General features: G+C 52.1%; 2 protein-coding genes across 5 annotated transcripts in view; both read left to right on the forward strand.

The window, feature by feature from the left end:
- The first annotated feature begins 1,671 nt into the window (after positions 1-1,671).
- On the forward strand, positions 1,672-9,135 carry RHBDD2 (rhomboid domain containing 2). The gene is made up of 4 exons (XM_063342406.1): positions 1,672-1,855; positions 3,241-3,642; positions 4,032-4,182; positions 6,344-9,135. Exons 1-4 carry the CDS (start codon positions 1,720-1,722, stop codon positions 6,774-6,776), a joined length of 1,122 nt encoding a protein of 373 aa, XP_063198476.1. The 5' UTR covers positions 1,672-1,719; the 3' UTR covers positions 6,777-9,135.
- A 3,820-nt stretch (positions 9,136-12,955) lies between these two features.
- LOC134518213 (NADPH--cytochrome P450 reductase) overlaps positions 12,956-26,098 on the forward strand; it is a 31,036-nt gene continuing 17,893 nt past the window's right edge. The window contains exons 1-3 of one of the 4 annotated variants that reach the window (XM_063340644.1): positions 12,956-13,037; positions 15,560-15,690; positions 25,620-25,812. In XM_063340644.1, the coding sequence (XP_063196714.1) occupies positions 25,634-25,812 (179 nt within the window). In that variant the 5' untranslated portion in view covers positions 12,956-13,037; positions 15,560-15,690; positions 25,620-25,633. Of the gene's footprint in view, positions 13,038-13,129; positions 13,302-15,556; positions 15,691-20,471; positions 20,631-25,619; positions 25,813-26,098 lie in introns of those variants that run through there. The other 3 variants (XM_063340645.1, XM_063340643.1, XM_063340642.1) reach the window with 3 other exon arrangements.

A 26,098-nucleotide genomic window follows, 5' to 3' on the forward strand; every position in this document is an offset into this window, starting at 1 on the left:
AAGTTAACAGTTGCACACTTTCTGTCTAGTCACACTCTCCGTGTCCATCAGCAGAGGAATCAGCGAGTGCTGTAAAACCTTGGGCGCTGCAAGGTTTTACCCTTGGTTTTGTTTTTTTGGTTTGTTTTTTGTTTTTTTTTTTAAAGGCAGTGAAGAGCGTTCTCTGATTTCAGCTGAATGTATTGAGCAGATTTGCAAACAAGTTGTGCTGTTTCTTTCCCCGCCTCGGGCGGGAGGCAAATCCCCACTGCCACAACCTAAAATAAGTTTCTGCAGAACAAGCAGTGACTAGAATGATTAATTTAAAAAAGGGGTTGAGCTCCCTGCCTGTCTTTCGGTTTCTCCTTGAAAACCTTCATCTCCTCCAGCTGCAACATCTTCTCCCATGCTGTGAGCCTCCCCGTGCCTGTGACAACCTGGGACCTCTCACAAAGACTGCCTTCGCCATCGGGATTAGGGCAGATCCCAAACAATGCTCCGTAGCCAGGGGCAGGGCAGGGGAAGTGGAGGGATCATAGAGCCTCTCAGTGCCTTTACATTCCTCAAGAGATCGAAGGATTCTCTCAAACGGCATTAATTGAGACAGAGACAAGCTGAAGTGTCTGCCTGCTGACAGATCTGTGCTCTGCTGTCCCGTTGCTCCCAATCAAAACCTTTGAAGCTGGAGTGGGGAAAAGATGTCGGACTCACAACCCTCTGCTCATCTCCCTTGGCTGAAAGAGATCCCAGCTGCCTCAAACGCTTTCTCTGCTTTGCAAAATCCAAGAGGGTGTGGGAAGGTGTGTGTCTTCTGATCCTTCCTGTATAGACGAGACCTCACGAGTCTCTCGTTAGACCTGAGCCAGCAGCCTGCGACTGGGGTCTTGACTGGGAGAGGAGCTGGTGGCAGGGGAGCATTTCTGCCACGTAACTGCTCATGGCAAGCGTGTGTGGGTCCAAGCACCAGGAACTGTGCAATGGGAGCCACATCCTCCGCTCACTGCTGGGGGCCTCCCACCACCCTTGGAGAAGAGCCTCTATTTCTCCCTGCTTCTCACTTTTTTCCTGCTCATCTCTCTCCTCAGGCAGGGGCTTCTCAGGGTGAGGGGTTCCCGTGCCAGAGCACCCCTCCATCTGCCGCTTCCCTTCAGGCCGTGGAGTGTTTGGCCGGTGCATGCACAACACTGTAGACAATCAGCAAAACTGATGCTGTTCAGCAGGTTTAGCCTGGTTTATAACGCACTGCCGTGGAGGAGGCCTCTCTTTGGGCAGCCCCTCCATTTGCGCCAACGTGGGTGGGCAGACGCGGCTCTGGTGCAGGGAAGCCTCTCCACCTCCATCTGTCACACCTGAAGAGAAATGCGTGGCCCTTCCAAGCAGCCTAACCCTGCCACACGGCAGCGGAAAGCGGCCGGGGGTCGACGGGGCCTTCCCAGCTCGGCGCGGCCAGCCAGGCCTCGCCTGATGTGTCCCATGGGGAGGCCGGCAGTAATCCAGCCTGGGGGGGGCTTCCAGCCATAGCTCACACCTCTCCCGCGGGTATTTTTTCCTTCTGGAAAGGTAAATAATAATAATAATAATAATAATTAAAAATTTTAAACAGGATGGAGGAAAAAAAACCACGAAACACCGCCCGCCCGTCTCCATGGTAACGGGGGGCGCCGCAGCGCCTCGCGTTGCCACCGCAACGGTCCAGGCCTTCCGGCGGCGGCCGGAAGCGGGGCGGCGCGAGGCGGCAGCATGGCGGCGGAGTGGGAGCGCCAGCCGGCCGCCGCCGTCCTCACGCTGCTGCTGTCGCTCGGTGCCTCCGCCCTCGGGCTGCTGCGGGTAGCCCCCGCCGCCTCCCTGCGGCCCGCCGCCCTGAGTGCGGGGGAAGGTGAGCGGGGGCCGCCGGGGCGGAGCAGCAGTTGGCCCCGTGTCCCCCCTCGCCCTATTCCGGGCCTTCCCCTTTGCTTCCCTCCTCTCCCGGCCTTCCCCATGTCCTGTCCTGAACCCCATGGTCGTGTCCCGTCCCCCCCTCCCATCTGAGCCCCCGTTTCCTGGTGCTTCTCAAGTCTTTCACCGAGCCTGCTGCTGCCTCCGTGGCCAGCCAGTCTGGGCCTTCCCCATGACCCGCACTGTGCGCCTTGCTCCCCCCTCTCTAGGCGCTTCCCCTGGCCTGCACCGAGCCTGCGGGCCGTCCATCTCAGCCCCCCTATATCAAGCTGCACCCCCCTCGACTGGCATCTGAAAGAGGGTAGATTTAGGTTAGGTATTGGGAAGAAATTCTTTACTCTGAGGGTGGTGAGATACTGGCCCAAGTTGCCCAGAGAAGTTATGGATGCCCCATCCTTGAACCCTGGAGGTGTTCAAGGACAAGTTGGATGGGACTTTGAGCAACCTGGTGTAGTGGGAGGTGTCCCTGCCCAGTGCAGGGGGGTTGGAACTGGATGGTCTTTAAGGTCCCTTCCAACTGAAACCATTCTATGATCTCTGGCCCTTGACACTATGCAGAGTGGGGGTATGCCGCTAGGCACTTGGGGGATTTGCTTTCCTCAATCCCTGTGGTGTTCCCAGAATGATTTTTATCACACTTTTAATTCCCATGCTCCTGCTCACCCCCATGCAGTGATTTCTTTTAACAGCACAGTGCTGTGATCTGATGGGTGAATTCCACCATCTCCTCGCATGTCTCCAGGCAGGCAGGCAGGCTGCGCGGTTGTACTCTCAATGGCTATTTTGCTGACTATGGGACTGAGGTTGATGGGAGGGAGGTGGAGAACTCTTTGCCTCAGTCCTCACTGAGTGCCCAGGAGAACAGCCAACCAGAGGGCCTGGGAGCACTTCTGAGGGCTGATAACCTCCGGGCATTTTTTTGTGAGAAAAATCAGCCTTCTAGCAATTTAAGAAGTGTTTATCTTTTGAGCAAAATCATAGTTACCGTAAAAGTCATTTTTAGGTCTCTTGCCTTCTCTTTTAACAAGACTGAAATTTACTACAGATACTGTTGCTTTTTTCCAGGCAGCTTCCCAGGAAGCAGCCAGAGTCAGTCCATATGTCTGCGATACCCAAGATAGCACTTGTTTCAACTCAATTTGGTTATTTACGCCTGGTTTTAAAGGCCTCAAGTTTCTTCTCTTCTACACCAGGATAGAAATGAAAACTATTAATTAATCCTGTAGGCTCACTCTCCTTCTGCTCAAGCATGTTAAGCATGTTGTTGTAGTGGTTTAAAACGAATCTATTGCTGCCTCTGCCTTTCTGACATGCTGGTGTGCTCAGTTCACAGGTTGGTTACCTACATCTTTGTCTACGAAGACCTGATATCCTTGACCTGCGGTGCCATTATCATTTGGTATTTTGCTGGCAGCTTTGAGAAGAACGTTGGCACTGCGAAGTACTGCTTTCTCACCATCACGTTTGCCATCCTCTCTGCCTTCCTGTACCTCTTGCTCAGGCCCGTTGTCTCAAGGGTGTCGGCAGTGGAAGATGCCAAAGGATTCATGCCTGTAGCTTTTGCTACGCTGGGTGTCTCCACCACCCGCTCACAGATGAAGAGTACTCTGTTTTTTGGTGTTAGAGTTCCAGTGGTGCTGGTGCCGTGGTTTATGCTCTGCATAGCATGGGTTATCCCCCACTCTTCTCTCTTGAGTAACCTGTGTGGGCTCCTAGTTGGGGAAGCCTGTATCCTTTCCGGGTGCAAAGCCCTGAACCAGAGTGGGATTGGGGTTCGCGAGGGGGATGGTGTGCGGCGGTTCTCACTGCCAAGACGCACCAACTTTACCGTGTCTCCTGGGCTCTTCCTCTGCATTAAACTCTCAGTGGCTTTGCTGATCCTCATCACATTCAGTTCTCCATTTGTTTTTCACCTCGCGTTTCCGCTTCCCCCGTGGCTTTAGTGCAGGTGGAGGACATGCAGCTGAGAAGGGTGATGGTCTGTGAAGATGGCGCTGGGTAGAACTGGGAGAATTCTCCAGGGAAAGTGGTTTGTGGCCAGCGGGGGATTGTGTGTGGCTGTGTTAGAAATGAGTGAGTTTTGTCCGCATTCCTCCTTAACATGCTGCTGACTTCAGATGGTCTTGGCTACTGTTTCTGCTTGGATTTTCCGGAGTCGGTGGGCTCTAAGCTGGACCGAGTGTTCCCTTTCAGTCTGCTAAAGAGGATACCAGGGCTGAAATATATCCCAGGGTCTTTAGCAGAGAGAAGAGCCTTCGAAAGCAGCAAGTAAGTACAGGAGTTCCTGTGAAAGATCTTATGATACAGGGAAATTTGGAGACATTAAGTTGCCTTTAAAAGCTGTATTTTGCTTGTCATGTTCACATCCTGGGTGTTAAGGGGAACATACTGACCCATTAATGTTACACTGGTGACATTACTGTGACTAATACGTTGTCACACATTAACTCAGCCAGGTCTTTCAGTGAAAGCTAAATTGAGGAGGAAGACCTCTCATTTGCTGCAAGGGCAGTGAGTACACACGCGAAGGTATTGCAGCTGGGCTGCCATGAAGGCTAAGTTGTGAAGTTCTGCTGTAACATGAAGACTTCTGGTGTTTGTTCCTGGCTGTATTGCTCCCTGGGGCGTGATCTTTATCTTTCTTTGCCCCACCTTGCCTCCCAGGAATGCTGTGAAGTGAGTCATGGCCTAATCTATGTAGGAGCGAAGCATTATAAATTAAAGATGTCACTTATGAAGTTCAATATAGACCTTTCAGTGCATGATTTCGGTGTCAAGACAAGATTGCTTTACTGAAAAGAAACCTTGGAGCCTGTGGCTGACATTCAGGAATGGTTTTGGGTTTGTGTATATTACAAGCCATGAGAACTCACTTGTATTCTAAAAAACTTGGAAATGTAAGTCAAATTTTCCCCTGTTCTAAAATGTTGTTTCAGTTTCACAGATGATTTTCTATTAAGGGTTAAATTCTATGTATTTTTTAAGCCATCAGCTCACTTAAAAGCGTTCTTTGAAGTGGAAGCATTCCCAAGTGTTTGCATCTGCCATCATCCATGGGGAAACCATAAAAGAAACCCTTGCCTGCAGCAGGAGCGTACCCCAGATCTATTAGGGCACTCAAACGTGTGAGGGCTTGCAGGGGAGGCCAGGCAGATCCAGCAGCATTTGTGTTTTTACTCTCTTCCTTCTGTGCAAGTGCTGCTTTTGGGAGGAGGGACTGTCTTGCTGCGTGCTGAGCCTTATGTCTGCGTCAGTCTAATGCTTCTGCGAATAACCGTTGTGCACAGCCTCTCAGCTCTGTGTCTAAACCTGCTTTCTTTAGGTGAGATGACATAAATAGACTGTTCTGGCTCAAAGATATTTACATAAACATTTGACTATCAATCTGGGCGTGGGAAGGTGTTTCTAGGATGTTTCCATTTTTGCTGCTAAATTTGCATGTCTCTGTGTCTTGTTCTATATGTGCTCCTGGGACTTAATTTTTATTATTTTGATTCTTATTCCCAAGTAAGAGTTCCTGATGGTTTGGGGTTTTTTTTTTTTCAAATTTTCATAAGACTTCAGGCATCCACTTGCCACCAGACAGAAGACATTTCTAGGAGGTCCAGGCTTTGACATCATGTTTGTGTCCACAAATGGAAAAAAACCCCAAAACCAAACCCACACCCCACATAAAAAAAAAAAAATAAAAAAAAAATCCAAGCCTGAAAACCCCAATATGAGCCTATTATTGCTGGGAATCTGCTGGTCATGGTCTTCATGAATATTGTCTTGATTCTCAGCACTCGTCTTAGCGTTGTGCGTGGGCTGAGCAGTACTCCTGAAGTCCCAGAGGCTTTGGCTTCTAGGCAGATTGCCACTCTCTTGATACGTTTCAGGGGGATGAGTCATGCCTTCTGTTGGCAAAGGCTGTTTCTAGACCTTGCTTCTGAATGATTAATTTTATTTGTAACTCTCTCCTCCTTCCCTTTTTGCTCTATACCCCGGGCTCTTACTCACACCAAAGGCCTTTATGGTTTCTTGATAAATAACACTTGGCAGCTGTGACTTCTCCTGATTAATAACTTAGCAGATGTGTCATTCAGTGGAAGGCAGGGAGGATGCGTACGGAAATCTTAAAGCACATTGCAGTTTGGCTTGCATATTCCTTGCACAAAGAGACTCAGGGCCAAGAGCCACGCTCGTTCAGTGGGTGTGGAACTGGCGTGGGTTGGGAGTGGGAACATCTATCCTGGGAAGCCAGTAAACCTATTTTACTCAACTGCTGCTTATAATGAGAGCTGCTTTTGTTGTAGCGCATCTCTCTGATGGATTGCAGTGACCTTTCTGAGCACTGGTCAGGAGGAAATTACCCCCAGGGCACTTCCAGCACTAATTAGGCAATGCCAGTTCTGAACATAGTGTAACCTTCTGTTTTCTTCCTGCCCAGGATTAACACTGTGCCTGGCGCCTACCCCACCCAAAGCTACTACCGCGCTTCGCCTCCGGCTCTTCCTGCTTTCCAGATGCAGCACCCCAGTGCTCAGAGCCAGGGGTTTCAACACAGCTGCGCTGCGGGATGCGGCCATGGTCTGGGACACGAGGGATGTCAGCACAGCCATGCTGCGGGACACAGCCTCCCTTCTTCCCCCTGCCAAGCCAGAGGTGCCTTCGGAGAGTGTTACGTGCAAGCCCACGCTGGAGCCTCGCCTGGACAGTGCTGCCAGCTGGGCAAGTTCTCTCCCCCGCAGCGCGTCTGCCCGACTGATCCACAGACACCTGCAGACGTGGGCCCCCTGGCTGGGGTTCAGCAAGCATCGGGGTATCCAGCAGCCACAGTGGCTCCTGTTTCAGCTGAATTTTCAAGAATCCAGGTGTACTGATCCTCCAGAAAGCAGCAGAACTCTCATGCTGTGGCAGGACCATTGGGTGATGCTCAAGCAGCAGTGCATTGCTGGTGTCTTCGCTGTCTCTGGGGTGACTAGCAGAATGGGTTGTTAACTCCAGCGTGGGCCGTTTCCCTGCTCCCTGGCACAGGCTACTTTAATTATATTTCCTTTTTTTTTTTTTTTTTAACTTTTTGATATTGCTGGGGGCAGGGGACTGAATCACATCTGTGCGCTTCACATCCTTTTGGAGTCTTTTTTCGTTGCTGTATTTAGCAGATGCTTTTCCACACTACCCCTGGAGTTACGGTGCATCAGCTCCCTGACTCAAGCTAGGAACCTAATTGTCAAAACACTGGACTAATCTGGGTTTTAATTAAGCTGCAGCAATAAGGACATGTCCCATCTACGCTGAGGCTCTTAGCCTCCTATCGTGTTTAGAGGGGTGATGTAGCTAGGACCCAAAAGAGGTTGAAATCATGGAAGCCTTAGTTTATAACTTAATATTTGAGTGGAAAAGGACAGCTGTCTGTTCTATTACTGACTTCTCCACTAAGAGTGCGCCTTGATGTGGACTTGTTAAACCAGGGCTGGGGCAAGCGGACAGAATACAGAACACCCTTTTCTGCCCCCCAAAACACAGCTCTAAAATGCTGAAGGTCCTTCTTAGCTGTAGTCTGTGCGTGCAGCAACACGTTGCCTTCATTTTCCGATAGCGCTGCACGCGCTCAGCCTGTGTTGCCAGCACTTGTCGATAAGGCAGCCTCAAATGCACGCAAAGGAGTGGAAGACTCTTCAATAAGGGATTTTGGCCATTTGTGGAGCAAATGTATATAAATCCAAGGAGCTGGGAGGGACCATAATGGTGGGTTGGAAGAATTAACTGGAATGTAGCAATTGCATTGGGGGTGTTCACACTGCTCAGCTTTAGATGTCTCACCCACCGATATTAGCACAATCTCTCTCTGTTTTCTTCAGAGCTGGTGGAAAGGTGTGTGGGAGAGGGGCATTTTCAGCAAGGGCTTTGGAGCAGGATGCAGTGTTTGGTGCCTGTGGCAGTAACGAAGGAGTTTGGTTGAGTTGGAGGGACTCAAGCTTTATTTCCAGCTGTGTAGCTGCTTTAGTGTTCCATGCCCAGGAGGAATCTGCTGTCTCTGTGTCTGTAAATCAGCCAGGATCTCAACTATTGCCCTTGATTCTTTGCTTAGAGTTTTGTTGTGCTCCAAAAAAAAAAAAAAAAAAAAAAAAAAAAAAGTGCTACAGGAAGCACGAAGTGCCATCACTGCTCTTGGAAGTGTTCTTGCAGTGCCTAGCGTGTCCCCCAGAAACCGTGATGGCCTCGGGGCCCTTCCATGCTATCAGCGAGCCGGGGTCATAGGTAGCACTGGCAGCCGCGTGCTCCAAGGCATGTACGTGCCCCTCTTTTTTCCCCTCTTCAGTGTCTGAAGAAGCCCCGTGTTGCTGTACAGCCGCTTTCTTCTCCAGCAGCCCTTCTGGGATGATGGCCACAGTTAGGTGTGGCCTCGCAGGGGCTTGCTTTGGGGGATTGCCGAAGCCAATGCTGAGGACGTAGACCTCAGATGCACATTAGTAAGAAGCTCTGCTCGCAAAGGTGGGCACCCCTGGGCAGGGGCTTTCTGCAGGAGGATGCAGCAATTTGGGAACCAGCCTGGAGCTGGTGGCCGGCTCTGTCTCATCCCTGGTCGTTTCACTCCTCCATGGGATCACAAATGGACTTGACTTCATGGTTCTGTTTTTCCTCCTGACAGCAATTCCATTGTTACATGTTTCGTGGGGAGCAATAATGGGATAAGGTGCTTGTTTGGAACTTGAAAAGCATGCTTTTAATACCAGGAAAGAAATGCTAGAGATAACATTGAAATGTGAATACTCCACTCTCGTTAGTGCCTTGATTTTCGTCCTTGTGAGATCCTCGCCTGTAAACCTAGGAATTTTATAACTATTTTTTCCAGAAATGTGCAGCAGGGTGATGAGGACTGGTAGCAATCGCAGATGTCGTATATCTTCAAATTGTAAGCTTGAAATACAATCTGAAAGACAAACTACTACGTCTCCAGCTTTGCTTTCAAGTGGGGAGCTGGAGCGTGCCCCTCCAGGCGCTGGCGACTGCCGGGCAGGCTGCGGGTGTCTGATGGGTGCTCGCTGCCTGTCTGCCTGGTGACAAAGGACGCGCACCGGGGATGAGCAGTACTGCACGTTGGAAAACGCTCTTGGGGCTGGAAACCGGTTATTTCTCCTTTCCAATTCTTATCAGTTGATCTGGTAAGAGATTCACTCTCCCTGCAGAGCTGTCAAAGGAGTGGCGTGTTTCCAGTGAGTAGTTTCACGACTTTACGGTGGTAAAGGAAGCCCTGGCTTGTAAGAGTCACCGTAGCATCACTGCCGGCAGCGAGAAGAGCCCCAAGCCTGGCTGGTGCGGGGAACAGAGAGCAAAGCTCCTTCCAGGAGGGACGGTGGGTCCCTTGGTCCTGGCAGCGGGGAGACATGTCCATGGGCGAGGGACCAGGACCAGCCATTAACGTCTCTGTGCTTGGACAAGGCAACTGCCACAGCCTTGCAGGTGAGCCCCAGGGGATGGGATGTGATGGGATGGGCACAAACCCACAGTTTGGGGCTTTTTTCCTTCTGCTCGCAGCTCTGTCGTGAGCTTCCTGGTGAACCTGGCAGGTCACTTGTCTCCGTGATCTCTATGGCTCCCACCACGTCCCTGGGGCTGCTCCAAGTCCAGCTGCGCGACTGCCCTGGTGCCTGCCTGTCACTTGAAATGTGTCGTTCTTGTGTTCAGCGGCCTTCAGATGGATGTTTGGAAAGATAAAGATGATTTCTAGCAAGGTCTGTTTCCTGCCTTTCGCGAGGGCAGCCATTTCGCAGTGAAATGCTGTTGTATAAATCAGCCGAGGACTTTCTGCTTCTCCAGCAGCGGGGTCTAAGCAAGCGCCAGTTCCCCAGGGCTGGTGCCAAACTTTGGAAGTCTTCGGCTGGGGAAGGGAAATTGCTGGGAGAGAGGAAAGGGGTCGGGGTGAGAGATTTGCAAACGTGTCTAAGGCTGAAAAGAGGAATGAAATTCGTAAGAGAGGGAGGTAAAAATCATCAGCTCATTGGGCTTTGGCATTTGCCTAAGCTCACAGGCACTGATCGCACGTTGCAGTACCAGGTCATCTCCTTGGAGGGGAGACAGAGAATTACAGTTTCTAAAGCAAAAAGGGGAGAAGAAAAAAAAAATGGAAAAAAAAAAAAAATCAATAAACCCCTAGTTCAGCCTGGGATGGCTGCCCATGGGGAGCCTGCCGTCCCTGAAGGTTTGTTATTTTGTGTTTTTTGGCGCATTCCCAGTAAAGCTGCCGCTTCTTTGAAGGTCAGGATTGCTTCTGCTCTGGAGGCAGAGTGGATGCTCAGTGACACCAGAAAGCCCTTTTTTTTTTCCCAGGGGTGGTCACTGCGGAGTGATGAGATTCTGTGGAGAAGCGCTGGGAGCTGAGCTGGCCGTTCCCCTGTGCTCAGGGCAGGAGTCCTGCTGGGACACCCCAGTCCTGCTGCAGGATGGATGCTCCAGGAGCATCCAGCTCCTTCCCCTCCCCTCTTCCACCGCCGCCGTGCTGTGAGATAACACGAGTCGGGGGTACACGGGGACGCAGAACCAACGCTGAGCTACATCACCACCACAGCTGGGGATAAGGGGGGGGTTTCACGGCATGGGGAGCCCCGGCAGGAGACACTGATGTCGGAAGAAAAATGGGTCTGTATTCACTTTCTTGTTCCTCGTTCGTTTGTGGTAAATCACACGCGTACAGACGGTTATCCGGCATTGGGGGCCAGGTTAGCTGGGCCAGGGCACTGCAGAAGGCAGCCACCGTGGCTGTCCCACTGTGTCCCGGCTTGTTTGCCGGCACCGTGGAGGCTCCACGGCCAGAAGTTCAGGGGGATGGAGAACTGGAGAGGAGTGAGCTTGTGCCTGTGCTGGGGATGGAGGAGAGCTGGAGAGGGGTGAGCTCCTGCCCGTGCTGGGGATGGAGGAGAGCCCGAGAGGGGTGAGCTCCTGCCTGTGCTGGGGATGGAGGAGAGCTGGAGAGGGGTGAGCTCCTGCCCGTGCTGGGGATGGAGGAGAGCTGGAGAGGGGTGAGCTCCTGCCCGTGCTGGGGATGGAGGAGAGCCCGAGAGGGGTGAGCTCCTGCCCGTGCTGGGGATGGAGGAGAGCTGGAGAGGGGTGAGCTCCTGCCCGTGCTGGGGATGGAGGAGAGCCCGAGAGGGGTGAGCTCCTGCCCGTGCTGGGGATGGAGGAGAGCTGGAGAGGGGTGAGCTCCTGCCCGTGCTGGGGATGGAGGAGAGCTGGAGAGGGGTGAGCTCCTGCCCGTGCTGGGGATGGAGGAGAGCCCGAGAGGGGTGAGCTCCTGCCCGTGCTGGGGATGGAGGAGAGCTGGAGAGGGGTGAGCTCCTGCCCGTGCTGGGGATGGAGGAGAGCTGGAGAGGGGTGAGCTCCTGCCCATGCTGGGGATGGGGGAGAGCTGGAGAGGGGTGAGCTCCTGCCCGTGCTGGGGATGGAGGAGAGCTGGAGAGGGGTGAGCTCCTGCCCGTGCTGGGGATGGAGGAGAGCTGGAGAGGGGTGAGCTCCTGCCCATGCTGGGGATGGGGGAGAGCTGGAGAGGGGTGAGCTCCTGCCCGTGCTGGGGATGGAGGAGAGCCCGAGAGGGGTGAGCTCCTGCCCGTGCTGGGGATGGAGGAGAGCTGGAGAGGGGTGAGCTCCTGCCGGTGCTGGGGATGGAGGAGAGCTGGAGAGGGGTGAGCTCCTGCCCGTGCTGGGGATGGAGGAGAGCCCGAGAGGGGTGAGCTCCTGCCGGTGCTGGGGATGGAGGAGAGCTGGAGAGGGGTGAGCTTGCACACGCCCTGTGGCGAGTGGGAGAAATACGTGTGGAGGCAAATCCCCAATCCAACAGGTCCCTCTGGGCTGGCCAGGCTCGGCTTCCCAGTCCTCCGGGGGCGTTTGGGCTGGGTGTGATGAAAGCCCAGCCCCATCCCTGCCAGGAACAGAATGGGATGGGCTGTGCTGCAGTGCCTGTCCCCGCTCCAGGCACACGAGGGGCCCCGTGACCCCAAACCACGGACCAGCTCTGTCCTGCTGTCCCCTCAGGGCCGGTGCGGGTGCATCCCCAACGCTGCCATCTTTAACCCGCGGCCATTCACCCCGCGGGGGATGGTCACGGACCAGAGTCACCCTGGGGAGCTCCAGCTGGGTCAATCCCGGAGCTGATGCAGGTGGCAGCCATGTCCGGATGGCCCCGCATCCCCGAGCCCTCTGCTGGAATGCCATCGTGAGAGGGGGTGTCCCTGCAGCCCCAGGCATCGCTGCCCCAGAGCCGGTGCTTTTTGGGTCCGTGCCCCCTCCTCGCACCCCTCCTGTCCCCGCAGGTGCCGACCAGCTCTGCCAGGGCAGACTTTGCCCCTTCCCCCGGGGTTTTATTGACTCTGGGTGGGCATCGACACAGCGATAGCGGCAGGACCGTGACCTGCCATGTGCCAGCGCCTGGCCAGGGGTGACCCTACGCCAGGGGGTGGCTGCGGGCTGCTGTGCGGGGGTCGGGGCAGGCTGTGCTCCGGGCCAGGCTTAGTGGGGCCGGGATGTGGCTCCACCAAATAAAAAGGAGAGGGGAAAGCACCTAAAATAAGAGGCGAGGGGAGAGCATCGATCCCCCTGCCAGTGAGAGTAGGGTCTGGGGGTCCGGCTTGCAAAACCTCTCCTGCTGGGATGGTGGGGGACGGTTCCGGAGCTGCTCGTGCAACTCTCGTCTGGGAGAAAGGCCTCCCCAAAACACCCCAAAATTGCCCCATTTTTGGTTAAGTCAGGAGTGTTGGCTTGCTGTGCTGTGAGCCAGCTGGGCAGGGCAGCCCCTCGTTCCCCGGCGGGGTGGCGGTGACCGGCTGCGGGGTGCCAGCCCCCACCCCGCGGTCCCCCCGCGGGCCCTGACCCCCACCGTGACCTTTGACCCCAGCCCCTTCCCCAGTGCCGCCTGTCCCTTTAAGACACCGGGCGCGGTGGGGCTGTACCAACTGCGCCGCTGCGGGGGGGGGGGGGGGGGGGAGGAGCTCCTCCAGCGGGCGCGCTCGCAGCCCATTGGCGGGCGGCGGGGGCGGAGCGTGCCTGTGTCCTTCCCCCCCCCCGCGCGTGTGCCCGCGTGGTGCGACCCGCTCTACGTGCCGGCCTCGCCGGGGCTGTGGGGCGCCAGCGGCGGACGGGCCCGGGCGGTGGGTGCCGGGACCGCCGCGCCCTTGTGCTGCGGCCTGGGGGGCCGGAGACCGGGGACCGCGGGCGGGTTCCGGGTCCCTGCGTGGGTCCCTTGTGGCTGAGGGGGGTCGGGGGTCCCCTGTGGCTGCGGGGAGGCCGGGCCTGGGTGTCCCCTGTGGCTGAGGAGATGTCGGGCCTGGGGTTCCCCTGTGGCTGAGGGAGTTCCGAGGGTCCCCTGTGGCTGAGGGGAGGCTGGGCCTGGAGTTCCCCTGTGGCTGAGGGAGGTTCGGGTGTCCCCTGTGGCTGAGGGGAGGCTGGGCCTGGGGTTCCCCTGTGGCTGAGGAGAGGCTGGACCTGGGGCTCCCTTGTGGCTGAGGGGGGTTGGGGGTCCCGTGGTGTTGAGGGGAGGCCGGGCCTGGGGGTTCTTCGTGGCTGAGAGGGTGGGAGGGGGCTGTGGCTAAGGGGAGGTTGGGCCTGCGGGTCTCCTGTGGCTGAGGTGAGTCCCTGTGGCTGAGGGCAGGCCGGGCCTGGAGTTCCCCTGTGGCTGAGGGGGTCCGGGGGTCTCCTGCGGCAGAGGGCGACTGGGCTCCGACACCCGGGTCCTCTGTGATGGAGAGGGGAGGGCTTTTATCCCCTGATGGGGGCGGTGGAGGGAATGGGATGAGTGGCCCCCGTGTTATGTGGGGGGGACTGCTGTGACTGGGCCACCTGTTATTGGGGGGACTGGGATGACTAGGGTCCCCTGTATAGGGGGGGACTGATATGAGCGGTCCGTTTGTTATTTAGAGGAAGGCTGATGTGACTGGACCCCCTGTTATTTGGCAGGAACTGGGATGACCAGAGCCCCCTGTTATTGGGGTGTGTGATGTGACTGGGCCCCTTGTTATCTGAGTGGTGAGGGGGTGCCCCTACCATGCCTGGCATGGGGGCAGGGGGCTTGCCGGCACCCAGGTGCCAGGATCCCCGCCGTGGGGCTGAGGGAGGGGGCAGGAGCCAGCGTTTGGGGCCTCCTGGCAGGTCCTGGGCTGGCAGCCTGGGAGAGGGGTGCTCGGGGTGATGTCCGCCCTGCCTCGCTTCTGCAGCAGGCTGAAGGGTTGCTGGTATTTATCTTGTCCCAGGCCGTTGCTGGTTAAAAGCCTTCAACGAACTTCTTTTTCTGACCCTTCTCTGCAGAAAGTTATTCCCAGCATCTCACTGACACCTCTGCTGCCCTCGGGACTGGCTTGCTTTTGTTCTGCCTATTTCTCTTTATAAACTCTTGTATTATTGGAAGACTGTCTTTTCCTGATGGAATTGCTTTGGAGAGTGAAGTTATCCCCTTAGGGAATGTGCTTGTTGAAGGAAATAGTGGAAAACCCCGTGTTTGGGAATATTAAAGCTGGAGGGGATGAAGACACCTAGATCGCAGTATTGGGAGTTAGTCATCAATGTGGAATTGATTCTTAGGAAGTCATCGTATTTACAGGAGTAAGCACAGCTGGTGCAGCTTGGAGTATGATCTGCAAGTGTTAGACCATGGGTTAGCTTGTGTTAGCTTTCAGAGCGTGAAAAGAAATAGTAATGTTTGGTGGAATGCATATAGAGAAGAGGGATCACTGAGGTTTTCTGCCTAATCTCAATGAGTTTGGAAAACTGAAATGGGTTTGTACTTCTACAGCTCTTTTTAAAAGCAGAAACGTATACCCAATTGAGAAGCTGCAAAAGTACAAGGAAAGATTAGGTCTCAGACTCTAAATTCTGAAAGTGTTGGTGGGGACATCCCTTCTTCCCTAGGGCTTTTTATTTTGTGTGGACCGTAGTGAGGAGCTGAGGGCTTTAATTTTGTGGTGGTGGTGTTATTCAGCAGAGCTGTGCTTAGTGGGGTGCACTGATACACGCATCCTTTTGCTAGATAGAAGGGAATGTGATTTCTTCCAGGATTTCTGTAGTTCTCCAAGAAATCCTGATGGGCTGTTGTGCACATGCAAAGCAAACTTGCAGATTAATCTGCTGCAGGTGAGGAAATTGGTGTTTTGTTGGGAAAGGGCTGGTGAGCCAGGCCACTCCTGGAGAACCTGATGTTGTCCTGGTACAGCTCTTGGTTTTCTTTCAGATGCACCTTGTGCTGGTTGATTGCTCTGAAACGGGGTGTTGCATGGCACAAAGCATCTGGATTTGGAGAGTCCTCTGTGTTGTATGTGGACGTGATGGTGTACAAGAACTATATTTGCAAAACACTGTCCCATAAAGCAGGGAGGATACCAGTGCCACAGGGGAAAAAACCACCTGACACAACTGAGCATTGTCTCTTAATCTTCTAGTGTAAAAGCCTTGGAGAGTAAGGTGAAGAGTGGGCAGGAAGGAGGCGGTAGTGTCACACAGCTGGCTTAACCGTCTGTTAATTAGTCCTGTTCTAATTGTGACAGAGTAAACCTTTTACTTTGTCATCACTTTGGAGTTGCCTCCTGTTCAGTCAATAATCTCTGGGGTGGTGCCCTCTGGGTAGCCAGGGTTGAGCAAGTGAGTGCCTTCTGCAACTTTTATTTTGTTTCTTCCAAAGCAGCTGGAGGAGCTCAACGGGGACATACAACCAAAACTTCTTGTCTTGAGGGAGGCTTTCCCCGCTGCTCGCTGCCCTTCGTGCTGGAGCTCACAGACCCCGTCACCATTTGCTTGCTGAGACATTGGTGCAAGGTAATCTCTTTCTTTTAAGCATTGCAGGTTGTGGAGCATCTGTGGGTGCAGCTGGGTTTGGGGAGGGCGACTGGCAGCAAGAGCTGGGAACGATGGTTTCTTTACCCTGTTCATCCACAGCAAAAATGGCATATGGAACCTTGTCCAAACTGAAATCTCATTTGATCTTTACTCTCTCCTTTGGCTGTTGCCATGCAGCCAAGATAATGTGTTTACTCAGCCCTGAAGGACTGGGGAAAAGGCTTCCTTGCTCAGGTCTGTGCTCCTGCCATCTCCTCCCCATCCCTTTCCTCTGCTATAACAGAAAGCCACCCGACAGTTACCTCTGCTGACACTGAACTTTGTTCTGTTTCCTGACGTGGGCTCTTCTACCTCTAAAAACACAATTCGTAGAACTTGCATAAATTGCTTTCCCAATGTGATCATTTGATCCGAGCGGTGAGACTGCTTTATACACGCTATTGTTGAGAGTGAGTCATGAGCTCTGTAGTGACAGGTGCGCCTCTGCCAAGATTGTTTTTTATGGAGTTTGAAATTTCATATATCAGAACAAATAATTACAGGCTGCTCATAATCTCTTGCTGCTTCTCCCCAAGTAAACATTCAAGTCAGTTGTGTGCTGCTGATGGCTCATGAAATCCATAAAGAGTGAAAGAGGAGAGCTTGTATCTCTGGTGGCTTCTCTAGGTCCACAAGTCCAAACAGTGACTGTTTGACCTATGGTGGCAGATTATTGTAGTATTATTGCTTTTAGTTATCAGCCACTTCTGGGCCTCCAGTTACTCCCTCGCAAGGAGTAAAGCAGAATTATTGGCGAATTTTCCTTTCTGTTCTTGCTGTATGGAGTAGGAGATGGGGAGGTTCGGAGTTAAAGATGGGGTTGGATTTTTCTCCTTGGAAAATCTGTCTCTGGCAGTGCATGTGGAAGTCTTCTGGGAAGGTTTAGTAACCAGCTTAGGGAGTCGGTAGGTCTTTGTGGCACTGCCAAGTACTCTGGATCTTGCTGCGTGGTTGCTTGTGAAACGCATCTATTGACTTGCTTTCACGGGTCATCGCTAGCATCTCTGGGTTCTAGCTAACTCCAAGCTTTGGAGGAGCAAGCAGATAAAATGCCTGCAAGGATTGTGCAAGCCCTGGTTGTGTAACAGGGCTGTATGCATAACTGCTTGAAGCAAGAGGAGCAGCTCATGTTACAAAGGGAAACAAAAATCCTGTGTCAAGTATCTTCTGTTTATGTTGCCCATACTGGTGTGGAGTTGGAGAGCTGCAGTTTTTGCAACTCAGGGTCAGCCTTTCTGCCTGCGACCCCACTTACTCCCTGCCTCATTTGTCTGTTGTCCTGTGGCCCTTTTCGGCACGGGGGCATCTGCTTTGGGTACGGAGCTGATATTCTGCGATCTGTGAGTGCGAGTGGTTGTGTGTGATTGCAGAGGACTGGGCTGGGTAGCTGCCTGTATTTCACAAGTGTTCAAAAAAAGTGAAATACAGCTCAGATTGCCTTACCCTTAGCGGGCAGGGAGGTCCATAGGGTGACTGCACACACTTCTAAAAGGGGAGCCAGATGGGAAGCCTGGGTCTGGGACCTGGAGGACAGTTCTCTTGCTGTGATGTAACGACTCTGCAGTAACACCTCCGTCCCTTACAGCTATGTAGGAGACGGGCATGTAATGACTGAAATGGTTCCACATCTTCAGAGGAAAACTACCTTATAATACAAAATGTCCCCGTTCCACATAAATAGTGCTTTTTTTAAACAAATAAATCCCCAAAATATACTGTTCTGCTCTGAGGTCTTTACTGTTTTTAAACCTTTGCATCCCTGTGATGTTCTTCCAGTTGTTAGTTTCAAAGGAAATCTCCCAAACGAGAACAACGTTAGAGGATCTTGCTGTCCAAAATCTTCCTGGTGGAAGAGGTCAAAGTCTGTGGCTACCAACCCTGTTTGTAGTGTTCATCTCCCTGTAATGGCTGCAGGCAAAATCACAGTTTGTCACCCAAACCCTTGACAAACAGGGTGAGCATATGGCCAATTTGGAGGAGGACAGTTTTCACTGAACTTTCAGCTGTGGCAGCATTGGGTACAACACTTGCAGAAGAGGCTGCTGAAAAAAAAATAATACCATATTCCCCTCTTGATCTTAAAAAAACATCTTCAGCAGGACCTGAACCATGCAAAATACATGCCTGAATGGGTTGTTCCTGAGATTTTTCAGCATAGCCCTCTGAGCAGTTGGTTTAACTGAGCAGTGCCCATGGTAGTTGGCAAAAGGATGGTCTAAAACTCCTTCAGTCTTGTCCCAACTCCCAAATGTCGGTGGTGTTGAGCCTCCTGTTCTTGTTTCGAACGATGCCTGATGCACGATTTTGTCCCTTGCTGGGAAGGAAGGCTGGGGAACAGTATTAATTAGCAGGGGCTTCAGTTTACCTGCTGTTCTCGGGTTTTGTTTATCCTGTAATCCTCAACAATTGTTTTTCTGTGCTGGCTTGTGTTAATCTGCGTGAAGGAAGGTGTTCAGGTGCCTAAGCCAGTGAGGTGCCCCACATCCTTGTTCAATAGCTGAGAGACGGGCTTTTACCTGGTGAAAGGAAGTGTGTGAATTCAGTTAATTCTGGGTTGCTTTCTTTTAAGGCAGCTTGGCAAGTATGAATTCATTTTTGTGTTGGATAACGTCTTAAGCCCTTTGGTTCATTGTACTGGGCTTATTGCATAGCCCCACCTTGGCCTATCTGTAGGGTAGAGTTGCTTTCTGCTTCAGTAAAACTTCTCTTCTTATTCTCTTCCTTGCTTTTACAGCTGCTCTGCTGTCCTTGAATAAGACCTATTGCCCAGAAAAAAATATCCAAGTGTGACAGTGAAAGCTCAAATATGCAGTATTTCAAGCTCCAGACTGACTGATGCACGCTCCGCATCTGTCTCGTGCCTAAAATAGAAGTTCTGCCGATGCCTGAGCCGGTGTGTCAAGGTCTGGTTAGAAGAGACCTTGCACAGCGAGAGTAATTTGTTCTGTTCTGCAAAAAACACCCAGCTTTTGTGTTTCTTAACCTTGCTCGAGGTGCTGCTGCAGCCAAGTCCTCTGTATAGGTTGGGGTTTCTGAGTTGGTGAAGTGCTGAGAGGACTGTGGAGAGGCGTTTTCCCAGTACTGTGTGTGAGAGACTCTGCTGCTTTCCACCCTTCGTTATGGGGCTGCTGGTGGTTAATGGGAAGTTGTGGGCTATGCTGGGATTTTTTTTTTTTTTAAATATGTGGGAAGAAAGTGGTACGGAAGCGCTAGGCATAGCGAGCCTTCGGGTGTAGTGAAAGCCAAACCCCGCTGACGCAGCGGTGAATGTCAGCCCTGGATCACTTCCCACCGTGCCTTCATTCCCCAGCGCTGCCCCCAGGACCGCAGCTGTAGGGTGAGCCCACGCAGACCAGACCAAGCACGGCCTCTCATCTGGCCAGACCAAAGGCCTCTCATTCAGGGGAAATGTGATCTCTGCGTGGCAGAGCTATGGAGAAAAGGCTAATTCAAGGGCTGTTGAAGGCAATGTTAAATAATCTGCGTCTGAGCGCCAACTTCAATGGTCTGCTTTTGTTTTGGAAAGGACCACTTTTCTTGCCAGGTCTCCTTTTACTAAAAAGGAAGGGAAAAAGAGCTAATTTGAGACTTGCCTTGGCCAGTAACTGGCACAGGCTGATGTAAACAGAATTGTTTGGTTTTTTTTTTTTTTAGTTCTAATAGGTTGTATTCGTACCTGAAGGGGAATGAGAGAAGATGTGGTTTTGCCCCAAAGGTCTCCTGGCCTAATACCACACACTAGCATGCAGGAAAGGCTTCACTGCGGTGGGATTCAGAGGAGTCTGGGCAGAAATGCCATCTCCACCGCAGCCCTGCTCTTTCTGCTGCTGCTGACCCTCCTCCTTCCTCACGGGCTCATGTCTGTGGGGCTCCTTGGCCTGACACACGTCAGTAACCCACTAGTCTTGTATCTTTAGTGGGTGAAAGAAGAAAAACCCTTTGTCAGTCACAAGACTGTATTCCTGTTTGTAAGAAAGTCTCTTCCTTCACCACTGCTGTGTGGAGCTCCCTTTCTGTGCCGCCGTCTGTGCGAGCTCTCGACAAGCTTTGCAGATGCCATGGGAATAGGGACCTGTGAGAGGGCTGCTGTGTGGTTTTTCTTTTTTTCCTCCCAGGTGTTTTAGTTGCTTTTTAGGTTAATTTCTATTTACAGGCTTCCCGTTTTGCCGTTGCTTCTAAACTCGGGCTGCGGGTTGGTGCTGTGTGAAGAGGTGTTTCCATTTGCTTTGGCTGCTCGTTTCCACAGTGTGTCTCCCCTCTGTCCTGAAGTTGTCTTTTGGGACTGTGCTGTGATGTCAGTGGAAGGAACTGATCTCTAATTTAAAACTGTGTGAATTTTTTAAAGCTTCTTCTCAAGGCTGATGATATCCCTGATCCGTGCCGTGCCATGGTCCTGTGCAAGGATGGTCAGCACGAGAGAAGGGGTGATCCCTGGGGCAGGCCAGGCACATGGTGGGGTCTGGTTATGCACACCCACCTGCACCTAGGGAATTCAAGTTGGTCCTTTGCTGGCAGAAAAGTGGCTCTCGCAGATCTTGTGGCAATGCTGACATCCCCAGCCACGCAGAGCTTACAGTGCTAGAAATCGTGACAGCTGTGTTTCCGCTTTGTTCGCTAATGCAATGCATGTGCTGAGTCAGTGACACGAGGGTCATCATGTGGCTGCAGGGAGCGAGAGGAGTGCTCTGCCAAGTCACCTCTGCCAGACTGCCCCTTTGTCCCCTTCTCCGGTGCGGCTGTGCGGGGCTTTTCCTGGGAGTCTGGACTGGAGAAAGCTAGTCTGAAAGAACCAGTGGCTTTCTGGGTGTGTGCACTGCTGTTAGAGGTGGTGGTGACTTGCATGAATTCCCCTTTACGAGAAACCAGAGAGCAGTCCTTTGGTAAGTCTCCTTGCTGGATGTGAACAGGGTGGCTAGCATGGAGGAACTGGGCACTCCAGGGCTTGTGTTGGCGGTGTGATGGTATTGCTGTGAGATGTGTGGTGAGCTCGTTCCTGCAGGTGTGGTTTGACTTCAAACCGACTACCTGTTGTCCCCACTAGCAATTAGCTGAGACAGCCTGGACCTTGCTGCGGGCTGCAGAAGGCTTGGCTGCCTGCTGAGCTCCCTGTGAACGGTGCCTGGCACTGGTGCGAGTGTTGGGCAGAGGGTGATTAACGGCATTGCATGCGTTTGTCGCTCAATTCCTCCTTTGACTCAGTCATCACGGATTTTTGTGTGTACGTGTTACAAAATAGAACTTCTGCCTGCAGCTCCTGCATTTATCGGCAGGTGTCCAAAGGGTGCTGATGCTCCTCAGTTCCCATTGGGAAAACTCTGGCTGTCTCAATAAGCACAGGGGCATGGGAGATGGGGATGCAGCCTCTGTGCTGCCCTTTGCCAGGGCAGGCAGAGTCCATAGGGCACGGTGCGACTCATGCCTATCGCTCCATGGGTGTGGGGGGATCGGGAGTGTGCTGTGTTGACCTCAACTTGGGAGATTCTTGCTGCTGCAGGCTGCGATCAGATGGAGCCCGGGGATCGGGTTATTGGAGGTGGGAGCAGTGAGCAGCCCGGGGCTGTGCTTGGTCAGCAATCTTCCTTCTCCTTTGCCTCTCACATGAGCAGGGCTGACGCCGTGGGTTGCGGTGTGCTTATGGTGGCACAGGGCAAAGGAGAGTCAAGCACAGAGCCTGGCCACCCATTTTTGGAGCAAGAGTCACAGCCTGCAGCCCTGGTCTGGGACTGGGAAGTCGAATTATCCTGAGATACTTGGAACATCAGGGACGTTACATTAAAAAAGGCTACTTGAAGCTCACAAAGAGCCAACTTACTGCCCAAGTCACTTTAGAGCCAAGGCATTTTGGTCACTAGATGATACTACAATGTGACTGTAGAAAGGGAGACCTCCCAGCCGGGTTTTGTGACCGTGATGTTGTGCTGCAGCGTGGTTTTTGGGGCATCTGTTGCACCGTTTCCTAATGCTGCTGTCAGCTGTATGCAAGAGAGGGGGGGGGGAGAACAGATCTCATCAGGTTGCTGACAGCTTGGTTGTTCAGGCGCTCCCCATACTGTCTTGTTTGTTGTAATACTATTTCTATTTATCTTCTAGTATTGTTAACCCTGTGATGTGATAGCACCTTCAGTCCACATGGAAATAGTGGGGGATTTGAGGATGCCTGTCACTGACAATGCTTCCAGTCCTTTGCTGCAGAGATAGGCGTGAGAATTAGGAATACGTTTTTTTGAACGAGAAGGAAGTGCATCTGTTTGGCAGCATGGAGGTGTGCCGAGAGGGTCCCTGGTGATTGGAGTGATTGCGAGCTGCTGCATATCAAGCGAATTCCCAGGTTGAGGAGCTACGCTTAGATGCTGAAATGCTGTGCTAAAATACAGCATTGCTTGATTGCGATGTTTCAAAATGTTGTGACTTTCCTGTGTGACAGAGATGCCTCACATCTTGTCTGAGACTGATTGCTTTACACCAGATACTGTTGCATAAACAAGGATCCAGGAACTGGAGCCATAATTTAAAGGGGAAAAAAAAAGAAACGAAAAACCAACATACCAAGACCGACTTCCATTTCCCCTTTTTTCTTTTTTATCTTGATTGAAGGTACAATAAACATTGGGGATAAAATAACTACCCTTGAAACTGGTATCAGCGGAACTTTTACTTCTGATTCATAAATTTACTGCTTTTTTTTTTCTCTTGAAAAAAAACCCAATCTGATTCTATTGGGGTCCTTAGAGTTAGAAAAGGACATGTATTTGAAAATTAATTGCTGTGAATGCCCAGAAAATAATTGTTAGAACCAACTAGGTAAGACTGCAATAAATTGAGGAGTAATCTTCTTGTGCTAGGTGAAGTGAGTTAAATAAATAGTTCCTAAGTTATGACAACCCTTTAAAAAAGAAGTGTGAGGTCTAATTCCACATCCTTTGCCTTTCTCTTGATACATCTCAGCAAATCTTTTCCTGAGGGTGGGGAGCAAAAAGGAAAACCTGTAGCTAAGATGTGGGACTTGAATAATTGAATGTCCAGAACCAGATGGAGCCCATCATCAAAATGAAATCAGTTCTAGTGTCTTTGGTTCCATCACTAGAGAATGACTGTATCTCCTTCTAGGGTTAGAGGTCAGTATATAACCTTTATGCAGCGGAGGCTTGTGAATGAGGAGACCAAATGAAGACTTTGGTCCGTGCACCAGAGCCATAAGCCTCCAGAAATGGTGCTCTTCCTTCTGGCTGTGGGTGTGGGGAGTGAGCGGGTGGTCCAGCTGCAGCTGGAGGGTTCCCCTTTGAAGCGCTGGAGAGCTGCAGTGTAGTGAAGGCCAGGAGATAGTACGTCTTCCTCCCCTGTGTCTGTCCACGCTACATTCCCAGGAGCTTCCCTCCCGAGGATGCCTCCTTCGCTACTTGGGAGATCAGACCACCTCTGGAGGCTTAAAAGAGCAAAACCACTCCTGGGAGCTGTGCTGCTTTGGGCATGGTAATGAATTGCTGCTGGAGGTGTAGCCCTTGCCTTGCTGATTAGCCCAGGAGCTCATTCCCTTGCTCTGTGTAAGGGCAACTGGCAAATATCCACGTCTGAGCTAACTGGAGCTGGGAGGGGAACTGCTGTGGAGTCAGGTGTATGCAGCCTGTGTGCGTTCCACCCTGGGCTGGCTGCTGCTCACCAAAGACGTGTCTAGCTTGAAACTCTCCTCCACGTGCCGTGTGTTACAAGGGATGCTGCTGTCCTCTGTGCAGGGAGCCTTTCCTAGGGCTTGGCTGCTGCGGGTGCTGGATTTGGTTCTCAGAAAGGAAAGGGGTGCAGCCCAAAACCAGCTTAGTGTGGTCCCCATCAGCCTTGGGGTTTTTTTCATGGCTTCCTTTGAGCAAAGGTTCGTCATTGCGTTATGTGCCATGGGAAAGGACTTGTGAAGGCAATAAACCAGCAACATTTTTCTCCCCCAGTGTGTTCCTTCGATGTCAGTTGCTGGACCTGCGCCTCACTGATTTACTGGAACCCAGCACGGAGGAGGAGGGGGACCCTGCTGGGAGCTGTGCATTGTTGGCAACTAAGCTCCAGTTGTGGAGGCTTTAATTTAACAGTTTAGTCTACAGTTGTACAGAAATAACACCCAGTTCTTGCTTGGCTCTGAGATCCAGCGATGGAAAGCCTGTCAGCAAGGGAGGGAGGACAGGGTGACCTGTCTGATAGAGAGGAATGGGCAATTTGCTTGTCTGCAGTTGCATCGCCAACATTTTTCTTCCACCCCCCTGCTTAGTGTCATCACTGGGAACCTAATGGCAAGCTTTGCAGTGGTGTTTTAGTGCCCTTTGTAGTACAATCGCTTGCCAAGTTCTCCGCTAAATTAAACTTCTTGTGGGGCTGGGAGCTGGTTGGGCTGCAAAAATACCCGGTTGTCCTCCCATGATTGCTGCCAGGTGGCTGTGGACTTTTCCCTGCACTCTGCAGGGCTGACTTTTATAGCTGGTGGCCCATGGCAGAGTACTTGGTGTTCTCTGGAGCTTTTCCTTGGTGGAGTAACAGCAAGGGCTTCTTATTTGCTGAAGACCTTACCTGGTCTGCCTTGTTAGTGCTCCCTAAGCATCACCCTTTTTTTCCCAGCTCCTGAATGCATTAGCATAATTTTAAACTTTAGTCAGTTTTATTTCTCAGTCCAGGCACAACTTGGAGTTTGCTGCTTCTCTTTCAGCCCCCCCAGGAGAAAGCTGTGTGGGAGCTTTTCTCCAGCAGGCACAGGTTTGCTAAACCCTCCCCTCATGGCCCAGTCAGGGGACATGTCCTTTCTCTCTGGTGGCACCCCCACAGCTCTGAGTCACTCTTCTGTGTGCAAGTTCAAATGTCCATGGTCTCCTGGGTTGGCAGGATGCCCAAGTACAAGAAGAGAGTCACTTTGCCCTTACAAATCAAGTTTTGAGTTAATTATCTGTTTGCTTGGACAGAGCGTGTCCTTGAGTGTTGGGAAGATAATCTTGCGATCGGGACTAGGGTCAGAGGAGTTCAGAGTTTTGGCAGAGCAGCGGGAGGGAGGGAGCGATGGGTGGCTCCCCAGGGGAAGGACAGGGGCCATAGGGTTAGTTGGGGACTTGAGGGCTGGGTGCTTATCCTTGTGCTACTGCGAACTCAGGGTATGGCCATGGACAAGCCACAAGTCACTTAAACTCTGCCTCGGCAAGTAGAAAAGAGTAATTCAAGGAGATGGAAGTTAAACTGGGGAAGATAGTGGAGGGAACTGGGAAGCCAGAGGCCTAAAAAGAAGTTGATAGTAAATCCAATCCGCATGCAGAGGCGGATAGTAAATCAGAAGTATTCATCAGTTGTGTTGTAATGACCTAATGTGTGGATGCTCACAGAAGTACCATGTCACAGTCCTGCTCTGTGGTTCATAAACACAGCAGTAGGGGCATCGTATCACCTTTGGAAAGGAGGGAGGAAGCCTAAGATCTGTGGTGTGACTGGAAGAGTGCGATCTTCCCCCACTAACACCCCATGGGCTCCATGGTGAGTAAGGGCTTTAGTAAAGGCTGGCCATGAGTCCCTCTTGAGTCTTGCTGGGGTGTTAGTAGGAGCCAGGTCAGGCTCCCTGCCTGGAATGTGGGGCTGCTCTGATGGTGCTGGCAGAGGGGAAGCAGAAATCACTTCTGGTAGATCAGCATGGATGCAATGGGAAAGGAAAAGCTTGGGAGGACAGTGAGATACCTTGGGATGCAAAAGGATCTCACAGTATTGTGGTGCAAAGCCTTTCTCCAAAGAGTTGTTGGGCTGCCTTGTGCTCCTAAGAGTAAATGTATAGTGGAAAAGCGTGCTCTGAATGTCCCTTAATGCTCTTCTGTGGCCCTGCGTGACTACTGGTGTTCACTTTTTTTCCTTGCCTACAGTGCCTCTGACCATCATGGGGGATGCCAGCATGGAACTGAATGTTTCCCCTCCTGACAACACTTCACAGCAAGACTCCTACTTCAGCATGACGGACGTGTTTCTCATCTCGCTCATCACCGGCCTTTTTACTTACTGGTTCTTCTTCCGCAAGAAAAAGGAGGAAGTCCCAGACCTCCCCAAAATGCAATCAGTGTAAGTAATAACTCTCAGGCAGCACGGAGTGAGTGTAGCTTTCTGTCTTGCTTGTGGTGGGTCCTTGGAGGCTGTGTGGGAAATTCGGTTGGATTCTGGGAGGTCCTCAGGTGATGAGACTTAGTTCCAAAGTGCATTTATCTCCCCTCCTGTTTCTTCTGAGCTGTTCACTTTGCAATGCAGAAATCCCTGCGGAAGGGCCAGGCTGCAGTTCTGCTTTGCCCCACCGTGTGGCCCATATCAGTAATTTGCCTTTCCCAAGCAAGGCAAGAAAAGCCAAGGCAGA

Source organism: Chroicocephalus ridibundus, chromosome 7 (assembly GCF_963924245.1).
Source record: "Chroicocephalus ridibundus chromosome 7, bChrRid1.1, whole genome shotgun sequence".
Taxonomy (NCBI): domain Eukaryota; kingdom Metazoa; phylum Chordata; class Aves; order Charadriiformes; family Laridae; genus Chroicocephalus; species Chroicocephalus ridibundus.